Source organism: Rhinatrema bivittatum, chromosome 5 (assembly GCF_901001135.1).
Source record: "Rhinatrema bivittatum chromosome 5, aRhiBiv1.1, whole genome shotgun sequence".
Classification (NCBI taxonomy): Eukaryota; Metazoa; Chordata; class Amphibia; order Gymnophiona; family Rhinatrematidae; genus Rhinatrema; species Rhinatrema bivittatum.
The window spans coordinates 45,706,890-45,728,946 of record NC_042619.1 but is presented as its reverse complement, the minus strand read 5'-3'; the positions used below and the strand labels follow the sequence as shown (position 1 = coordinate 45,728,946).

Sequence of the window (22,057 nt, the reverse complement as noted above, 5' to 3'; positions counted from 1 at the left end):
AAGGCAACTGACTGAAATCTTTACAGGTTTCTCCTTTGCTGGGAGAGGGGTTGGATATTGGTCTCTACTGCCAAAGACTGAAGCTAAGATCTGTGTCCGGAGAGCCCATTCTGCAGTGGTGTTGGTGAAGAGGGAGAGGGGGTGGGGTTGGTAGTAGCTGACACAGTATTGCACGGGGAGCCCACTTTTTCTTCTGCTGCATCCCTGCTGCCCCTTTACCTCTGGTGCTCCCATTCCTGTACCCTAGCCACCAGCTTCTCTTTCCAGTAAAAAAAAAAAAAACCAGTGGACTAGAAGGCAATACTCCCTTTCGTCTGGGGTCACATAGGGTTGCCAACATGTAAGGATCCAGATGGGCAAGGGGTTTGAGCCCAACTTGCATTTACAACTGCAAGGAGGCCATGGGCACTAACACCTCTAGTGCCATCCCTGTTCTTTCCATATATCTTGTATCTTCTTCTCTAGGATATTGACTATTGGAATTATCTTGTCAGGGTGGCTGTTGAACTCACATCCTTTGTGGCATCCTTAAAGGGTTTCATGGCTTGTAATGCCTATGTCATGTATAACCAATCTTGAAAGCCCAGAAGGTGATCCAGCCTGATCTCGGCATCCACAGACAATTCATGAAGGAATATCTGTTTCTCTGCTTATTTATGCATCATCAGATAGGTGGAATTCTCCCTGCTTAATACTAGGGGTATACAGGACTAAACATTTTGCTTAGTTTTTGGGGGATATAGGCCCCCTATGAATTTCATTTTGTTTAAAGTTTATTTTATTTATTTAGTTTTAAAGAAAAAGAAAAAAAAAAGAAAGAAAGAAACAAGGCCTCCCAAGAATTCCTGTCCCACCCACAAAAATGCCGAGGCCAGTATCCTCTATGGCCCTCAGTTACCCGGTCTGCAGGGGATCCACCAACGAGGCCCAGGCTGAACCTGGGTAGGTTGCCATGATCTTGGCCTAGGCCCTACTCAAGGCCCAGGTTTGGAGTCCTGGTCCCAATATCAAGGCCAGGCCCAATACTGGGGCCCAGTCTAGAAGCCAGGTCCTGATGCCTGGACCTAGGCTTGACACTGGAGCCTCAGGCCTTGTCCCAGCCTGACACTGAGCCACGGTCTGAAGGCCGGGTCCTGATGCCTGGACCTGGGCCCAGGCACGATGGGGGGAGCCAGCCTGAACCCAATGCCTGGACCTTGGCCCAAGCCCAGGCCTAATGTTAGATCCCAACACCTGGACCTTTGCCCAGGATCAGACCCAGGCCTGGCCGCCAGAGCCCAGGCTTCATAGGTCATTTCATCTTCTTTCTTCAATCTTCTTTCATCAAATGATGGAATTCACTGGGGATGCACCAGAGGAAATTAACTCCAGTATATCCTTGTCAGCGGAGGGCATTATTTTGTTGTAGCCTGGGTTTGGACTGAGGCCCAGGCATTGGGACAGGCTTCTGGGCTGATCCTCAGATCAGGCCAAGGGCCAAGCATCGGGATTAAGCCTCTAGGCCTGGCATCAGGCATGGGCTTGGGCCAAGGTTCAGTTGTCTGCATTGGTCTCTGGCATTGGACCTGAAAACGGCATTGGATTCCTGATATAAATAAGGGAAGTGGCTGGGAAATTTCCCAAGCCTGGCCCTTTGCTCGGGTTTCAGTCAAGACCCCAGCATTTCAATTCAGAATAGGCTGGGGTCCTGCTTTGGTTCTCAGCCTATTCCCTACACAAGACCTCAGCTTCAGGTCTTAGGCCTAGGCCCAGAGGGTGACTTTATTTTTCCCCATGATTTTCAAAGCAATGAAATTCCTATGAAATTTCATTGGAATTTAAATCAGTTTGTTTTGAAAATGACCTGAAACAAAATAGATTTTGTTTCATTTCCTATTTCATTTCTTCTGAATGCACATCCTTAGTTCCTACATTCTGAATAAGTTGGAACAGAAGTGCATTAACGTTTTCCTGCTTGTTACAGAGCTGCTGTCCACTTTTCATGCTCTGCTTAATGCACCTTGCAATTTTACTGTACGTCTCTGTTTCTGCAGGGTAAAGCTTGCACTATTTATGCCCCAGCCCAGGGCATTCCTTTTTACCAGGTGTATCAAGTGCATAGACAGTTGGATCCCCTTGTAGCTCATATTACTCACTTCCATGATCATGTTCCTGCCACTGTCCCTAACAACATTTTTAGGACTGCCATGTGTTTCCAGCTTAGGCACAGCCTTCCATCATTTCCCTTATCCATACTCACATACAGATCTGTCCATCACCTGGGAGCGCAGGACAGCCCACCTGTACCATGCTGCTGCCCCCCTCCCCCCACTAGAGCTGCTGCTGCTGCTGCCTGATCCTGCCTTGTCTAGCTGCCATCGGTGTTATGTCAGGGAGACGCAGGCATGTGTATCATTCTGACTAATCCAGATATTACTTGTGAAATGGACGCTATTCCCCTCCACCTTGGCCAGCTGTGCCCGTATCTGGGTTTGGCACTGAGTGCACAGGGTAAGGAGTACCCATCTACTAAACATTGTCCTGGAGGGCACTTTTAATTGTGGGCTCGGAGGTGCATCGGTCACTTCAATCCCATATTTTCAACCATCTGCAGGGTCTGGTCATCCAAAATAAACATCTCCCCAATGCACCATATCTCCATTTTCAATGCTGCCTGCCTCAGGCCCAGGATTTTGATGCACAGCACTGTTCCATCTGTCGAATGGTGGCTTGCCACCGACATGAGTTGGGAACTGCTGACCTGCTACCTCACTGGGGGAAAGGCAACTTAGGAGATGAACTTCTCCTTTGCTGTGCTACTGCTATTTCTGCCACAGCTTTGGGTGGAGGATAGGTTCTCTGGGCTAGTACTAGCCTCCTCTAAAACCAACACTGATGGGCATTCGATTTGCAAATTATACTAGGTAGAGTTATATAAAAATGACCCGGTATCTTTCCACTACAGAGGATTCTTTTCTTTTTTTTCTACCCCTGCTTCAAAAGGATTTTGTAATAGAATTTCAGAAACCAGAACAATAACTTATAAACAGAAGATCACTCTAGAGCCAGTTCTGTTTTTTATTATTTTATTTAAATCATGAGCTCCTAGCATATGGGGATTTGTTATCCTGACATTTATATCTATAAAATTTAACAAATTACATGATAATAAGAGATGTATTTATTTTAAACATTCTCTGTTCTTTGTAATCCTGTGAGTTCAATGTGGAAATTTTCAAAACCAGGACTAACTTAAATTGTCTCTAGAGTTAACTGTTATTAATGGCCAGTTTTAGATATTCTGGCTAATATTAATATAGAATTTAAAAACACAAACTGTCAGGGATTTTCTTTTCTTTTTCTAGAATCAACAGGCACTTTCTGTCTCTAAATTTTGCATCAAAGCTAGAAACCACAGACAAAATACCTAATGAAAGAGAGGATATGTGATTAGTATAGAATTCATTTAATCTGCATAAGAATGTCTATACCAAAATATCAAAGCTGGCTGTCACAAAAGAGACATGAGTCACCATCATAAGATGATTGAAGAAACTGGACCTGTACCATACAGTTCCAAAGCTCAACCCATCATAGTAAGATATCTGGATAACTATTAACCATCCACAGATGTAGAACTTAGGAAAGTACTGTTAACCCCCTCCTACATGGATCATGGTGAATGCTGGCTAAATAAGAACTAATGATGAATTATTATATAAGCAGGGCAACCTCCTAATCAAGATCTTTGTCCAGTTAGGTATCTGTAAGGGCTGACAACAGGAAACCAACCAATCAGGAGTCTAGGACTTGCTAAAAAAAATAATGGGTGATGCCCAACAACCAAACACCAACCACTCAGGAGTAAGATACCTACAATGGCAGGCTAAACTCTACTCCACATACTACTAGCGGAGGAGCAGCAAAAGGCAAGATGTGCGAGAACAGAAGATGCTGTGGAGAGAGAGTCACAATTGCATCCAGACATGCCCTGCTAAAACACTCAATTAGCCATAACTTCTGAATTAACTGAACTTCAAGCAATATAAATCCTAGATGGAGTTTAGGTATTTCTGTTAAGGGAAAGCCAACCAGCCTCACAAGGTAGCAATGAAGATGTGACCTTTATTAACAAAGTCTTAGCATGAGCCAGGGAAAAGTATTCCAAAACACTAAGCGACTGGGGTCAGCAGATATAGCACCTGATTCGCTAAGGCCCGGATTTTAAAAGTCCTACATACACCGGGCCTATTTTTAAAAAGCCCAGCCACGCACGTAAAGCCCTGGGACGTGTGTAAGTCCTGGGGCTTCGAGAAAGGGGTGAGGCAGGCAGAGCTAGAGGCCCTGGCACAGTGGCCATTTGCTGCTGTGTCGGGGGATTGCATGCCAGCAGGGTGCCGGCGCTTGCAACAGGTAAAACAAATATTTTGGGATGATTTAGGTTAGGGTGGGGGGTAGGTTAGGGGAAGGATAGATTAGGGGGTAGGGAAGTTCCATCCCAGGCAAGTCCTAAATTGGAGTGGCCTGGGAGGGAACAGGGGAAAGCCATGGGTGTCGGCACGCACATGTTGCACTGATGTGCACCCCCTTGCATGTGCCGACCCCAGATTTTATAAAATTGGGCATTTATGTACACGCACACAACCTTTTTCCCAGAGACACAAAATGGGAGAAAAGCCTTAATGAATCTGGCCCATAGTTGGAATACACTTCCTTCATTTGTTTCTAATCAGAACAAGTTTGTTAGTCTCTCCAGAGAATGCACAGAACACTTGGTTGTTTTTAGGGATCTTTGTTTTACTTTGTTTTATTTTATTTTCTTCAGAATTTATCTGTGTTTATTGTAATGAACAAGGATGGAAGAAAAATCAGTGGGGAAAAAAATCATTTTGTTTCCACTGTTGCGCTCGAGGGTGGGCTCTTGTCCTGGAGCAGTGGAGAACGGCTCCCTGGTAGAGACCAGGAAGCACCTGCCCCCAGGGGGCGGAGCACTGGAGGAGACAGAGGCTAGAATAAGCTTCACCACTGGAAGCCCGCGGTCCCCCGGGGTGGAGCCTTTAGGGACCCGGGCCACTTGGACTTAGGTGGGCCTCACAGGGTCTCCTGGAGAGGTGGTAGACAGGAGTGTCCACGGATGGCAAGGGAGCACGGTCGGACTTGAGAATGAGGTTCCGATGGAGCAAGGAAGACCAGAACAGCATAGGCGATGACAAGGCAAGGGACAGAGCCAGAATCAGGAGACGTAGTCAATCAGGCAGAGGTCAGAATCCAAGGGTCAGTCTGAGGAGTAGTCAGGCAAGGCAGAGGTCAGGTTCCGGAGGTCAGACGAGGTCACAAGGCAGGCAGAGGTCAGGATGTAGGCAGTAGACAGGAAGGCCGAGGAACAGGCTGAGGTCAGTACCAAAGAGACAGTCCGAGGGTACTACCTGGGGAGACGGATGGATAGACGCAGGAACAGAAGGATGCTGGAACGAGACTGGAACAAGGCTTAGTACGCAGTGACAATCTAGCACACAATGAAGACCAGATTGCCAAGGCAAGGAAGTTCAGGCAGGGACTTTCTTAAGTAGTACCTTCAATCAGGGCGCGCCGCGGAGCTAGGACCTGCCCCTGGCCCTACAAGAGGCCAAGCGATCTGCGAGCACGTAGGGGCGTGGCCAATGCCACGGGAGGCACCAAACTCCGGCATGAGTTTGGTGCCTCCCGTGGCATTGGCCACGGGAGGCACCAGCGACTGGTTCCTCCCGTGGCCAATGGTGTCCCGTGGCCTCGGGACACCATTGGCCACGGGACACGGGAGGCCTCGGGTGTCCCGTGGCCTCCCGTGGCCTCGGTGTCCCGCGACTGCCGCCGCGGGACACCGAGGCCTGGAGGTGCTCGCAGATGCCGCTGAGGAGGCCGACCCAGGACCAGCAGAGACACCAGAGAGGTGAGCAGGCCCATGAGCAGGCCGGACGCGGATGGTGCGTGCAACACCCACTGATTTTCTCATATGCATTTTTTTTTTTTTTTAGTAATAAATAGTCATAAAGTCACAGGAAACATTTAAAAAACCTGAAAACAAAGGTCCCTAGTCATTTTCTAGAAAAAGGGCTGGAGAGGTGTACGGATCTTATTGACTGATTAATTCTAAACAGCAATAATAAATCATGCTAACTTTAAAACCATTTGCTATTGGCACATGGCAAGACAAGCAAATCTAACTTTCAATACTTATTCCAGTGGGTTTATGCACCACCAGATAAGTATCCTGAAGAGTAATGAAGAATTGTTGGTGAAAACAGAATTTTCTCATTGCTCTAGTTCAACTGACATCAAACAGGTGACCATGTCTTTTCTCAAAAGGATTTCTATTACCTACTGCAGATTTTTTTTTTTTTGCAAATATAACCACAAGTCTCCATTAGTTTTTATGAGGTTTTGAACTACTGTTCCTGTTCTTTCTGTTTCATACTGAAATACCAAAGGAGATATATTGAAAGCACTTGTGGTAACTGGTTTACTCATCAATGTCATTTTTTATTGCATGTTATTGTTAAAGCTATGTTAATGCTTGGGAAAACAGTTAAGATTGACAATCCTAGAAATTTAATTTCTGAGTTTATCCACAGAGCACGCATAACATGAGCATCAAGGTACAGAAAACAAACTATGAACATGAAAGTTCAGTAAAAAAAAAATACATGTCCAGAATGGAAAAGAGCTAATCAGATAGAAGCATGATTCTGGATGCATTCACCATTCAGCTATACAAAATCTTAGTTTTGGGTCATTTAGATCAATTTTTCTTTTATTATTTAAGGGCCAATGCACTAAAGCACATTGGGGTAGATTTTAAAAGGAGCGCGCGCGCAAGTTATAAAATCAGGGGTCAGCACGCGCAAGAGGGTGCACAATCATGCACCTTGTGCGCGCCAAGCCGCGCTGCCTTCCCCCGTTCCCTAGCCCTACTCTAACCTTCCCCAAAAGGCGTCCCCCCATAGTCACGTCATCCATTTGTACTTTAAAAGGTCTTTGTTTGTTAACCTCTAACGAGTTAGCAAGGAACTTCAACGGGACTTGCTTCGGCAGTCCACGATACTTGCAACAACGATCCGAGTCAGCTGGGGAACCTGTCCCCACTACTCGGCCTTTTCAAACTTACCAGGAGTACTCGCTCCACGGGGGCTCTGCTCTCTCTTCTTGATTTCAGATTGCCAGAACACTCAGCAGACTCCTCGTTTCCTGGAAGCGATCGCGGACGTGAACACAGTGAGTTCTGTTACATAGGAATCGGTACTCGCTCCACGAGGGCCTACATTCCTATTGCTCTGAAAGCTCCCTTCCGTCCAAGACGTTATCGCAGGTACAGAGATCAAGAGTTGCATTGGCAAGATTACAGAGAGGAACCGGTACTCGCTCCACGAGGGCCCATGTTCCTAGAATCTATTACAGACTCTCTTCTACTTTAGAAGCCATTTCATATACAGCAATTGTGAGTTCTTATTACAGACTGTGGGAACTAGTGCTCGTCTACGGCTCCTGTTCCTGAATGTACTGAAGACTCTGTGTGGCATAGAGACCATTGCAGACATCTACTATTGTGAGTGTACCATCTTGTATCCAGTATACCCTGTCTATTCACTACTTCTAGTCTCTCTCTACAGCTCAGAGACCCAGAGATTATATTCCAGTATTAGAAGGACTTCGGCCTTGCCGGACACAGCGACTCACTACTGCTACCTCTGGTGGTCCAGCTTCCAGTCTAATAAAGAACTATTGTGTTTATCTCATATTCTAGCTTAGCCGGTGGTTCCTCTCAGGATCTCCTCCTGGGGGCGCTGTCATCTGCCATCGGCCCAGGGATTCACCATTTCCTCCAAGTGGTCATTCCTTTCACTATTGTCACCTTGTGGGAGCCAACCACTACAGACCACTGACTCTGCTCACGGAAGTATTATACAGACAGCTACTCCTCTTTCTCTGAGACTTGCCAGCAGCTTATATAAATATACAGATTACTACTCCGTAGCGGGGGGCATGATAGATTGCTATCTCTATAGCGAAGTACTAGATACCTATTGCCAACTCCTCTTCCTTGGAGAGTTGATCCATAACAAATTGCTACTCCTTAGCAGATTGATACAGCTTGCTACTTCCTTCCTTATAGAAGCATCTAACAGCAGTTCGCTAATAGAATTACTCCCTTCTGGATGAGCAGGTCATGCCATATCGCTACTCCTTCCCCTTTCAGGAGCACAGCAGAACAGCTTGCCAACTCTGCCCTCCTGGCAGAGTGAGCGATAGCAGATTGCTAACTCCTCCCCTCTGAAGAAGGAGAGCGTAACAGTAACATAGTAAATGTTGACAGAAAAATAATAACATTGGCCCATCCAGTCTGTCCAATTAAGATTCTTCAATTTTAGGTAGATGAGAATACAAATTCTTATTATTCAACCCAATACAATCTCCCCACCCACAAGTCTTTTACCTGAACTTTCAATCCTTCTACCACTGCTCTCCATATCAATCCCATCCATGTCCAGAATGTGCTGAGTTAGCAGAGGCCAGTACTTTCATTGGTAGGTCACCTTAAGTCTTATCTTCCACTATGATCTTTCCAAGACCAATGCTAATTCTAAAATATGGGTCCTTTTCCATCTTTTTCCCAAGAATTCTAATAATCCACACAACCACATAAACTAGTGCGGTCATTCTTCAAGACATCCAACCTTCTCATGGTCATTGAAGTTTGGGCTTTTACCATGGTGATATCATACAGCTCACCTTAATCCTTTATGTGTTCCATTTTTTATTTCCCATCACTATCTAATCAGAATTAGTGATTATCTTTATCACTGCACCTCATGTATATAATCAATTTCTCTTCACATCACGGACTGATACTATCTTCAAATTCACATTTATATGAGAGACAAGATGGCGCCTTAGCAGAAGCATGGCATGTTGGAGCTCTCACATTTCCCCTTTTTTCTAATTTCCTCGATGCCTCATACCAAGAGGAAGGCTAAGGTTTGGGAGGCATCTCAGACTACCTCCCTTTCTGATCCTTCCCAGCTCAAAATTTCAGGGTTCCTTGCTCCTGCTGGTTCAATTTAACTGGTAGACAGATTATTGGGGGGGCTTAGCCGAGGAGCATGCAGCTCTCCTCCCAGATGTTGATAATTCCTTGAGTCCCGGCGCACTGAACACTCCATCCCCTCTATGGATGTTACCATCATTGTTATTAGCTTCGTCGCCATGTGGGCAGTCAATAAGCCCTGGAATGGCAGCATCTGCAGAACTTTATCTCTATCAAGCATGTCATCCGGCTGAGTCTGTCCTTACAAGATCTGAGAACCTCTTGGGAATGTCTGAAGGAACTCAGTTTGTTGAGGCGAGCATAGTTATTCTGGACTACAATCTTCTATGCCGCTGAAGGGATCAGCTGATAATAGATCCTTTCCACCACCTGTTCCCAGGCAAGGTATGTGCAATTCTATTCTTCCTCCTATGCTGATCAAACCTTCCAAGGTGACCCTGGATTCAGTGTTAACTTTGGCGACTTAAAAGAAATCTATTTCCTCACTGGATCAAGTTACTTCTGAGATATCTCATCATTTTCAAGGAACTGAATTATTAGTTACTCAACATGAACAGAAAATCATGGATATGGGAAACCAAATTACATTTGTCAAAATATCCAAATGAATTTAATTCAGTCTGAGTTGACTCATTCTAGGAGGTTAGAAAATATTGAGAGCTCTCTCCGTTTTCTTAATCTTAGAATTTTGAATTTTCCTATTTGCGATTTGATTTCTCCTTTGGATACCTTTAAGAAATATGCCTTGGAAATTTTAGAGATTACATAGGATCAGATGCCTACTATTGATAAGCTTTATTTCCTGAAGAATCCACAACTGGATAACAAAATTTCTACTAATCAGCTAACTTTGAATTTAACAGATTTTCTGGAGACTTCCATCAATCCAGTGATTACCACCAGGGGACTTTGATTGTTTTGCTTCTGCTAAAGAACATAATTTTGTTCTTAAAAAATTTTTTCGCCATAGAACATCTGTATTTTTTTGTCAGTCTGTATGGATTTACCCGGACATTACTAGGACCACGCAGGAGAGAAGAAGAAAATTTTTTATGATGTGACAAGAAGCATTTTCTCTTGGGGCAAAATTCTGCGCTATCTCTATAAATCTATTTTTACACATTTAAATTCTAGATTTATTTTTTTGGATGTTGTGCAGTTATGATCATATCTTGATGCTCAACCTGTCTCTAGCTGATAATTTGTTTGATTGGCTTTTGTATGTATTGAGCCAGTTAATCTCTGCTTTTTTTTCCTGTTTGTTTGTTTTCTTTTTCTTTTGTACCACTCCATTAATCATCTCCCTTTTTTCCTTTTTAAGACTCATAGATTAATATTGCTATGTATATATTTTTTCTTTTTGTATCTTGTAGTCTTAATTTTCTGTTGCAAGTGCATTCTTGCGTAATTTTTTTAAAATGCATAAATAAAAAAAATATTCACATTTATAACTCTTTGGTCCCCTGTATCTAATTGTCACCTATGGTTTTGCACAGTAAAAGTGTTAAATATTTATTTGCTATATTATTGCATCTATAATTATATTTTTAAAACACCTTGGAATAACTTTGAAGGAAAGCTTATTTTTTCTATTAAACTGTTTATGGTATAAAATGAATTTAATTTATTTCTGTTGTAGTCACTGGCCACAAAGGTGTGTGGCCGGTGTCTCTCACCCTCAGGGGCAGGAGGCCCGCTCCTGCCACAGTCCCTGGTCTCATCATCCTGCTGCCGGTTCCATGTGCTTCTGGCCTACTACTCGGCCACTGCTTCTGCAGACGCCCAGGCTGACCCACCCATTGGTCCCTCTAGCTGTGCAGGTACGGCTCTCACCACGATTTAAAGGGCCAGCAGCGGGAAAGCTTCCTGCGGCCCCAGCTGATGATGTCAGGCTGGGGGACTATTTAAACCCTGCCTGGCTGTCCTCCGCTTGCCTTAGCACCAGGTTTCACTCTGCCAAGAGTATCTGGTTGCTCCAGCCTCCGTGTTCCAGTTTCTGACTCTGTGTTCCTGCTCCTGGAGATAAACAGCTCTTTTCTCAGTGCTCCTGGTTCCTGCTTCTGACCTCCAGCCCCGTGACTGCTTCTCTGGTTCTGACCTCAGTATGTTCTTGGATTTCTTCTTGCCTGCTGCCTGCCCCAACATCTGGCATTCACCTGGATTCCATTGCTCACCGCCTGTCCTGTCCTTTGATACACCTGACTTTCTGCTGTCTTCATGGGATTCATCATCATCCGGAGACCTGTGCCAAAGTCCAGCCGGCCCTGGTACCCAAGGGCTCAACCTGTGGGGAATGAGGGCTGGTATTGATGAAGGACCTGTTGGGTCTCTGCACCGAGTGTACTCACTTCCCAATGATGAGGACCTGTAGGAGGTTCTCTCCTGTAGGTGGTGCCAACCTTGTCTTGGGTCAGGAGACACCGACCAATTTGGCAGATCTTCCCAGTCTGCAAGCCATCCTGGGCCTAGCCCAAAAGATACAGCAGCAGCAATCTCCATGGGCCTACCTCCCCAGTATGCTGAGTTTGAGGACATGTTTTTTCGAAGAAGATGGCAAAGATGTTTCTGGAACACCGGCCCTTTGATTGTGCCATCGACCTTCTGCCAGACACCATGCCACCTTGGGGTCGTGTGTATCCACTATCCCTCCTGGAATCCAGAGCCATGACACAGTATATCCAGGAGAACCTGGAGAGAGGGTTTATCCAGCCTTCCACCTCCTCCACAGGAGCCAGGATCTTCTTTGTAGCTAAGAAGGACGGTACGCTCCGACCCTGCATTGACTATTGGGGATTAAACACCATAACCAGAAGGGATCATTATCCCTTGCCCCTTATACCAGAGCTACTTGACTGGCTACAAGGGGCTAAGATTTTTACCAAGTTGGACCCAGGGTACCTATAATTTGGCCCGGATCAGGCCAGATGATGAGCGGAAGACCACAATCAACACCAGAGTGTTGCGTCAGAGGTGGACCCTTGTGCCGAGGTGGGGTTGACGTAACCCGTAGGTAAGGACCTACGGGTCCCCACCATCGGAAGGCGGAGTGGGCTGATAGAGGCCACTGGAGCTTTACTTATATCAGCCCTCATTCCCCGCGGGTTGAGCCTTTGGGTGCCCAGGCTGGCAGGACTTAGGTAGATGTGAATCGGTTATTTACTCTTTCGGATAGTAGAAAGACTAGGGGGCACTCCATGAAGTTAGCATGGGGCACATTTAAAACTAATCGGAGAAAGTTCTTTTTTACTCAACGCACAATTAAACTCTGGAATTTGTTGCCAGAGAATGTGGTTCGTGCAGTTAGTATAGCTGTGTTTAAAAAAGGATTGGATAAGTTCTTGGAGGAGAAGTCCATTACCTGCTATTAAGTTCATTTAGAGAATAGCCACTGCCATTAGCAATGGTTACATGGAATAGACTTAGTTTTTGGGTACTTGCCAGGTTCTTATGGCCTGGATTGGCCACTGTTGGAAACAGGATGCTGGGCTTGATGGACCCTTGGTCTGACCCAGTATGGCATTTTCTTATGTTCTTATGTTCTCTGTATGTAATCAAGGTATGAGTTGGTTCAGCCCAGAGACAGCAGGTGAGAGATAGTACAACCCTACTCTGAACAAGGTAGTGTCCTGGAAACTTGGGCGCCAAATGGAACAGAGGCAGACAGGGGGTGCTTGAGCAAGAGTGGGCTGAAGCCTGAGTAAACCACGTCCAGGGAGTAAGCCGGAGAGGCGTCGAAGAACAGACTTGAATCACAGCTGGTGGAAATCCGAAGGAAGTGGCAAGCAAGGCTGAGGTCTGATCATGGAGTTAGTCAAGCGTAGTCAGGCGAAGCAGAGGTCTGGGTCTGGAGATAGGCATTAGAATAGTCAGACGAAGCAGTGGTCTGGGTCTGGAGATAGGCAATAGGGGTGTGCATTCATTTGCAACGTATTGGCAATCCGCAACATATAGGGCCATATTCATTGTATTCGTGGGGAAGTGAAACGTATCTCGATTCCCACGAATATAATGAATCTTCACTGAATTATTCGGCCGACTAAAGGAGTGAATTTAAACAAAATCCCCACCCTCCTGACCCCTCCCCCCCCCCCCCCCAAGACTTGCCAAAACTCCCTGGTGGTCCAGCGAGGGTCCAGGAGCCATCTACTGCACTCACGCCTTTGGCTGCCAGTATTCAAAATGGCGCTGATAGCCCCTGTGACATAGTAAGGGCAAAGGCTATTGGCACCATTTTGATTACTGGCAGCTGTCGGCCCGAGTGCAGGAGATCGCTCCTGGACCCTCGCTGGACCACCAGGGACTTTTGGAAAGTCTTGGGGGACCCTCCTGACCCCCACAGTCAGCCCCTGTCACATGGTAGGAGCACAAGATGGCGCCGGCCGCCCATTGCTCCTACCATGTGACAGGGGCCGACTAATGGCACCGGTAGCCCATGTGACATAGTAAGGGCAAAGGCTAACGGCACCATTTTGAATACCGGCCTGGAGAGAGGCAGTAGCGTAGTCAGGCGAAGCAGAGGTCTGGGTCTGGACATAGGCAGTAGCGTAGTCAGGCGAAGCAGAGGTCCAGGCTTGGAGAGAGTCAATGGCGTGGTCAGGCGAAGCAGAGATCCGGGCTTTGAGAGAATCAATGGTGTGGTCAGGCGAAGCAGAGGTCCGGGCTTGGAGAGAGTCAATGGCGTGGTCAGGCGAAGTAGAGTCAAGTCCATGTAATCAGTCTAAGGAATGAAGCAAGGGAAGAACAAGGAGACAGGAACCAGGAACAATGAGGAACAGGAACATAGAGACGAGATGAATCTCGAGGAGGCAACGAGTTCTCAAACAGCGAGGAGACCTGTTGCAAAGGCAACGCTAGGGAGCGGAGCCTGCACTTAAATACTGTAGCTGAGTTGACATCATCATCCGGGACCGCGGATAGGTTCCCGCCATGGTTCCTATTTAAACATCAATGGGGCGCTCGCGCGCGCCTAGGGAGGGGCATGGCGCGAGTGGCAGCGTCTCTCCGCGGGCCACTTGGAGAGGCCCGACGAGAAGTGGTGGCTGGGCCAGGAATGCCAGGAGCTGCATCAGGGCCATAGGCACTGGGGGAGGCCCAAGGGTGGAGTGGACAGCCCGCCACTGCCAACGAGGAGGAACCAGGAGCTGGAGTCAACCTAGAAAGGTGAGGGGGCCATGCTGCAGGTCTGCCGCGGACGGCATGCGTAACACAGAGATGGCCACTGAATATCTGGTCATGCCGTTTGGCCTGTGCAATGCCCCCACAGTATTACAACACATGATGAATGAGGTCTTCCGAGACTTATTGCACACCTCGGTAGTAGTATACCTTGATGATGTCCTCATCTACTCCCAAGATCTTCAATCACACTGTCGAGACGTCAAGCTGGTCCTTCAATGTCTGCGGACTAGCAAGCTTTATGCAAAGCTTGAGAAGTGTCTGTTCAAACAAGAGTCTCTCCCCTTCCTGGGGTATATCCTATCCAATACTGGGTTCCATATGGACCCGGAGAAAGTGGCTTGCATCCAGGAATGGCCCCAGCCGCCTGGCCTTCGGGGATTACAAATCTTCCTAGGATTCGCAAACTTTTACAGACACTTCATTGCCCGATATTCTCAGCTCATCGCTCAACTCACCATTCTTACCAGGAAGGGGGCTAATCCCAAGCAGTGACCTCAAGAAGTGATCACAGCATTCAACAACCTGAAAACCAGCCTTCCTTCAAGATGCATGCTTGCGCCACCCGGACTCCACACCTCCACTACTGCTGTAGGGGCAGTGCTGAGCCAGCATTCAGACAAGGGTACCCTGCATTGGAGATAAGAAACTATTGGCTATCAAAATGGATTTTGAGGAATGGCATCGGTGGCTGGAGGGTGCTCAGAATACCTTTACCATGTACACTGACCATAAAAATTTGTAGTACCTCCGCAATGCTCAGCACTTAAATGCCCACCAGGCCCGGTGGTCCTTATTTTTCAGCCGCTTTGACTTTGTGCTAACATACAGGCCAGCTTCCAAGAATACCCAGGCAGATGCACTCTCACAAGCCTTTGAGGTGGAGGAGACGCCTGAATCCCCAGGCTACATCATCGATCCGGCTTGTATACGTCTGGCCACCGCCCTGCCCATCCCGCCTGGGAAGACTGTAGTTCCACTGCGGCACCGCCAAAAGGTGCTAACTTGGGCCCACGACTCACACATTGCGAGCCATCCAAGAAGAAGGTGAACTCTGGAGCTGCTACAGTGGTATTATTGGTGGCTGCATATGGAGAAGGACACATGTGGAGAAGAATGTCAAGGCATATGTGGACTCATGTCCTACCTGTGCTCAACAAAAGCCCATGGCAGCCGCTGCTGGCCCCCAAGGAGCCCTGGACCCACCTATCCACCAATTTTTGTGGTGGACCTCCCCCTCTCAAGTGGCTGCCACTTCATTTGGGTCTTCATAGACTGGTTTTCAAAGATGGCCCATTTCACTGCCCTTTGCAGTATTCCTTTGGCTCCTGAATTGGACAGATTATTTACCACGCACATCTTTTGGTTGCACAGCCTCCCTCGACACATTGCTTCGGACCGGGGGTTTCAATTCACCACCAAGTTCTGGGGATCCTTGTGTCACAAGTTTAATATCCAACTGGATTTCACCATGGCCTACCACCCCCAGGGTAACGGTCAAGCAGAACAGATCAACTGTACCTTAAAGACCTTCCTCCGGTCATTTGTGAATGATCGTCAGGATGAGTGGGCCACCCTTCTTCCTTGGGCCAAATTCTCTCACAATTCACTTGTCAGTTCTGCTACTGGGTCTTCCCCATTCCTTATTGTGAATGGGAGACAACCTGCTCCACCACTCCCTATACTGTTGTCAGTGCCATCCCCAGTGGCCCAATTAACTACCTAAGAATTTCAAGAGCTATGGAGGAGAACCCAAGAAATGATCCAAATGATCCAAGGAGACGACAGACAAACACCGGTGGGCAGCACCTCAGTTTAATCCCAGGGACAAGGTATGGCTTAATACCCGTCACTTCAGGCTCCGGATACCTTCCATGAAGTTAGCCCCCCGCTATATTGGGCCTTTTCCGATCATCAGATGAATTGGTCCTGACACGTATCAGCTGCGGCTGCCCTCATCCTTGAAGATTTACGACATTTTCCATGTCTCCTTCTTCAACCTCTGGTCCTGTCATGGTCACACCAGAAGCCTCCAGAACCCCAAAACCTGTCTTCCAAGGATGATCAAGTTTACCAGGTGAAGGAAATCTTAGATGTCCGATGGCGTAAGAAAAGATGGGAGTACCTAGTTTCATGGGAAGGTTTTAGCCCAGAAGAGAACATGTGGGAGCCAGCCTCCAACATCTTAGATAAGAGCCTACTTAGGCAATTCCACTTTGTACATCCCAGGAAGCCCAAACCCTTGGGAAGGGGGCATAGAGGAGGGGTTTACTGTTGCGGTCTCTGGCCACGGAGGTGCGCTGCAAGCATCTCTCACCCTTAGGAGCAGGAGGCCCGCTTCTGCCCCATCCCTGGTCACACCATTCGACTGCCGGTCCCACATGCCTCTGGCCCACTACTCAGCCACTGCTTCCATGGATGCTGACACTGACCCGCTCGTTGGTCCCTCTAGGCTTGGGCGCATGGCTCTCCCCGTGATTTAAAGGGCTGTGGCCCCAGCTGATGACATCAGGCTGGGGGACTATTTAAATGCTGCCTGGCCACTTTTCCTTGCCTCAGCAACAGGTCCCACTCTGCCAAGAGTAGCTGGTTGCTACAGACTTCATGTTCCAGTTCCTGACTCCAGGCCACACTCCTGTTTTACCAAAACAATGGAAGACATCTCATCACAAAGCCAAAATACACCTGGGTGGAAAGTCACTGTGACTCTGTCCAAAATGAACATAATGTGACCCATGATTGACAGTGATGACATCACCCATGACTAACAGAGAGACAAAAGATGAAAGGAACTTGGGAGTCATCATTACCATCATGATGCAGATATGGGACTAGTTTAAGCATTTGATCTTCCCACCAATCTGACCTACAATCAGCAGTTGCCCAAACTCCAGTAAGTATTATTGTATTGTTTTCAAAATTAATAAGTAGCAGAGCTTTGCTTCCTGTTTATATATTCTCTATAACAATCCGTAGTGAATACAAAATATCTACATTTCCTTATAATCATATGCCATAATCTAATTAGCAGTGGAATTTGTAGTATTTATAGACCTTATAACAAAACAGCCTATTTGGAAATAGTTTTAATCTTCAAGATATATTTGGTTTCATTTGCTAGTTTATTATGACATTTGACATTATTACCACCCTTATTTGTAGTTCTGATTTTCCTAAGAACAGGAAGACTGCAAGTCCATGCATGCAATGGAGTAAAACCAGGACTGGATCAGCCTGTTCTGAAAAAATGGAATCAATTGTTAACTGTAGTGAATTCTTAGTATATTGGCTGTGTAGGTCGGGGGAGAGAAATAACATGTGTAGATAACATGCTTACATCAGGGCCAGTCTGGGATCTCAGGTGGTAAGTGCTGTGCTGGTCCCTGGTTCGATCTCTGGGTCAAGTCTTCCACTCCCCTGAATTGGCTGGGGCTGGGAATGCTGAAAAAGCAGTGTTCACAGCACCCAGAGGAGAGGCGGAAGCCATGGTCATTGCTTAAGAGTGACTCCTAGTGGCCAGATTCAGGGCCCATGATTTCAGGATTCCAGAAGGGTACCCTGGTGCATTCCCTCCCCACCCCTGACCCAGGATTATCACTGCAATGACTACATAAACTGTAAGTTGGGAGGGGATCCTCAGGAAGTTTCAAATGAAGGCTCGTTGTGCCAGTTCCTAGCCGTTGTTCCAACTGAGCTGGAAGCCCACAGGAGCAGGAGAAAACAGCAGGGTCAAAATAAAAAGCATTTTCAAATCTGGGGGACTGATGATATATCCATAGTGCTTAAGGCTAAAGTCCATGTGTGAAAAGTGCATGTGGATATGCACAAGTGCTTGTGCGGCATTCACATGCACATTTATGCCTGCAGGGGAGCATGGGTGGTTTATGCGCATACTTTTCATTTTAGAACATAAGCACGTAAATGGTTTCCTCAATCTATCTCTACCCCTGGGAACGCCTCTGTCAAATGCATGTAAAAGAATGCGTGAAATTGCTTCTGCACGTACTTTGTGTGTGCGCACCCTCTGGGGTAATGTTCAAAAGGTATGTGAAAATGGCTTTTTACATGCATATATGTTTTTGAAAATTCATTCCTATGTGTGTTAATTTCAAGGCAAAATGTATCCACAGAAAAAGAAGGTGCAAATTCATGCAGATACTTTTTTTTTCCTGGGGCAATTTTTAAAGGGGAAACATGCTTGTGCTTTCATAAACTTTGCATATATGTGGGTTGATTTGAAAAAAAAAAAATCTGGCCCCTAAAAAATGAGAGAATATATCTATCAGAAACATGAATAGCACAAAAACTATTTAAATATACTGTTTGGGACAAAATACTCAGTGTTATGACAGAAGATTAAGAATTAAACATTATTTTACCTGGAGTTGTTAAATATAGATAGTCATATCCCAGATCTGTGGATGGGACAAAGAAATCACCATTTCTATACAGAGGAATAAATGGAACCATGAAATATTCACGATTATGACCAATTGGAGCATTGGCTGCTGGGTAACTGTCTAATAGTGGATGATGTCTTCTTAGCCATTGTTCAAAAATGCTGCAAAAGAAAATATCATTGGTATAATAAATGTTATATTGCTTCATTTACAAAGTCAAATAATTGGCTATTTACCTTTGTTAAGAGACTTTTGAGGAACAATCTAATTCCTTTGTACAAATGTATCACTATAGCAAGAGGAATCTCAAAGTTGATGTTTTCATCCAAAGGGCAACAAGCAAAACAAGGGGATGTCATGTAAAGTTGAGGAGATATACATTTCACCACCTTCAGACACTTTTTTTTTTACTGCAAGAGTGGTGTAATTATGGAACTTTTTGCCAACTAAAGGCCTAATTTTCATAGGTCTACGTGCACCTCTACTGGGAGATATGTGCAGGGCTGGGACGCGTGTACTCTGCGTGGATTTTCAAATGCACGCGGGTATGCGTGTATCTTCCAGGTATGTGCAGAAGAAAGGGTTTTTGAAAAAGGGATGGGCTAGAGGCGGGGTCTGGGCAAGCTGGAGCAGTGCACTCTGGGACCCGACTGGACCACGCTGGTTACGTGCAGTAAGTCCGAGAACCAAAATAAATCTACGGTAGTTAGCAGGGTTTTAGGGGTCAGGGTTAGTAGGGGAAAAGGGAGGCAAGTTAGGTAGGGGGTTTCGGAAGTTCCCTCCCAGTCCGCTCCTTTATTGGAGCGGATTGGGAGGGAACTGGGGAAAAGGCCTATTCCATCACCGCATGCAGGTTGTAAAATCCCATTGCTTACGCGCTCGATTTGGCAATCGCTCGCACATGTGCACACCAGTATAAAATTGTGTGTGCGGGTAGTGGATTTTATAACGTGTGCGCATGTTATAAAATCAGCGCACTCTTTGAAAGTTACCATCTAAGCTAAGGCAATTGTGGTTACAACTCTTAGGAAGCATCCACAAGTGCAAGAATAAGTTTGATTTCTGGTCAGGATTTCAGCAGAAACAATTATATTTTTATTTAGGCAACTCCTCTTAATTCAAACACAGTATATTGCAGCAAGTCCCCCAACTCTTAGGAACAAGTGCAAAGTGATGCAAAGTGATGTACTGTGGAATTCAAAACCGGAGGAGTTATGACTAACGAGAAAGCATAAGCTATTTAGAAAAATGAGAGAAACCTGGCTTTTTAAGGAGGCTTATAACATCTAAAGGTAAAGAGACAGGGCTGAAGAGTTAAGCAGCAAGAGGGATTAGAGGAGAGAAGGTCAAGAGTCACTGATTCATGTTGTATATTTTATATTTTTTTTGTATTGGTATTGTATTTTATTTATTTTAAATTTGTATGTACAATTTGTAAACCACCTAGACCAGGGGTCAGGAACCTTTTTGGCTGAGAGAGCCATAAACGCCACATATTTTAAAATGTAATTCCATGAGAGCCATACAATATGTTTAAAACTAAATACAAGTAAATGTGTGCATTTTATGTAAGATCACACTTTTAAAGTACAATAAGTCTCTGAAAATATTACACCAGGCCTTAAGACACCAATACATCTCCTATTAGGAAAACAGACCAAGTCAGGCTGCTATAGAGTCCTACACAGAAACTACACGCCAGCAGAAAACCTCACCTGAATCACGTGCTGTCCCTCACCTAACATAGAATAAAGAGACCAAAACGCATAACAAGAAGCATGCAGACAAAAACTGAATTGGAAACTGCAACAAGCCAGAGTCTCTGTATGCAGTGTAACAAAGGAAAAAAGAAACATCACACATCCTTATAAAACAAATCAAGAAATATAAAATCATCAGCAGTAAAACTGTACTAACAAAAAGAACATATTTTGAAACAGCTGATGAGTGGAATATCCAATAATTAAAAACTCATATAAAACATTTCCAGATACCAACAAAATATTTCAAAATAGCAGACACAAAGATCCAGTAATGAAAAATAATAAGGATACAAAAATTTTTTTGCTCTGCATACCTGGGAACGTTTGATATCCAGGTGTCCTGAGATTGTTCTGAATTAGCAGGAGGTGGGGTGGTTTGCTTGGAACTTTCTCCTCTCTCAGTCACATACCAGCGCTCTCTCTCACACTGGCTCTCAATGACACACCTATACACACATGCTCTCAGTACTCACATATACACATGTTTTTTCTCTCTCACTTATATAGGCTCTTAATTACACATTTACACACATGCTGTCTATCTTTTCACGCTTACACACACACAGGCTTTCAATCACATAAATACATGCTGTCTTTTTCTCTCACACACAGACTCTCATTCACATGCTTACAAACATGTCCTCTCTTTCTCTCATTTACACACAGGCTCTCAATCACATACTCACATGCTCCCTCACCTAAATCAGCTCTCAATCACACAGACACACATGGTCTCTCTCTCTCATTTAAACACAGGCTCTCAATCACATACTCACATGCTCCATCACCTAAACCAGCTGTCAATCAGACACAGACACACATGATCTCTCTCTTACTTATACACACAGGCTCTTAATCATACATACACATGATCTCTCTCACACACAAAGGATCTCAATCATACACACATACTCTTTCAAACAAACAGGTTTTCAATTACAAACTTACACATACAGGTTCCCAATGGTAAACTTACATTCATGCTCTCTCTCTCACAGGCAGGATCTCAATCACAGACATACTCTCTTTCACATATACAGGCTCTCAATCATTCACATACATGCAATCTCTCACTCACACACACAGGATCTCAAACACACATGCTTGCTCGCTCATTCATTCACTCTCTCTCTCCCCCTTCCCCCCCCCCCCCGGGAACTCGCGGCAGCAGCAGCCACCTCCCAACGCTAACCTCCTTCATTTTCAGCCCTCGCGGAGGCGAAGGCGGAGTCCCATCGGCCGCGGTTGAAGATTTTCATTTTCCTCCGAGCTGCGCTGCAGTCTTCTTCCCGTCGGACACTAGCGTGCCTGCGCGGGTCTTCCCGCGCAGGCACCCGATGCTCTCCACTTACTCTTCCGGGCCGCGGGAAGAAGAGAGCACCGGCGTGCTCTCTTCTTCCCGCGGCCCGGAAGAGGAAGTGGAGAGCATCGGGTGCCTGCGCGGGAAGACCCGCGCAGGCACCCAATGACTCCAGCGCTGGCACCCGGCTGACACCCGATGACTCCCGCGCAGGCAACCCGGATGACTCCAGTCGGCGTGCTCTCTTCTCCTCCCCCCCGCGGCCCGGAAGAGGAAGTGGTGAGCATCGGGTGCCTGCGCGGAAGAAGAGACCACGCTAGTGTGGTCTCTTCTAACCGCGCAGGCACCCGATGCTCTC

At 46.0% G+C, this 22,057-nt stretch overlaps 1 protein-coding gene across 1 annotated transcript in view; it reads right to left on the bottom strand.

The window, feature by feature from the left end:
* The window catches only part of TYR (tyrosinase), a 120,284-nt gene that overhangs the window by 19,967 nt on the left and 78,260 nt on the right, over positions 1-22,057 (bottom strand). Inside the window, exon 4 of the mRNA XM_029601706.1 lies at positions 18,616-18,797. Within this exon, the coding sequence (XP_029457566.1) occupies positions 18,616-18,797 (182 nt within the window). The remainder of the gene's footprint in view (positions 1-18,615; positions 18,798-22,057) is intronic.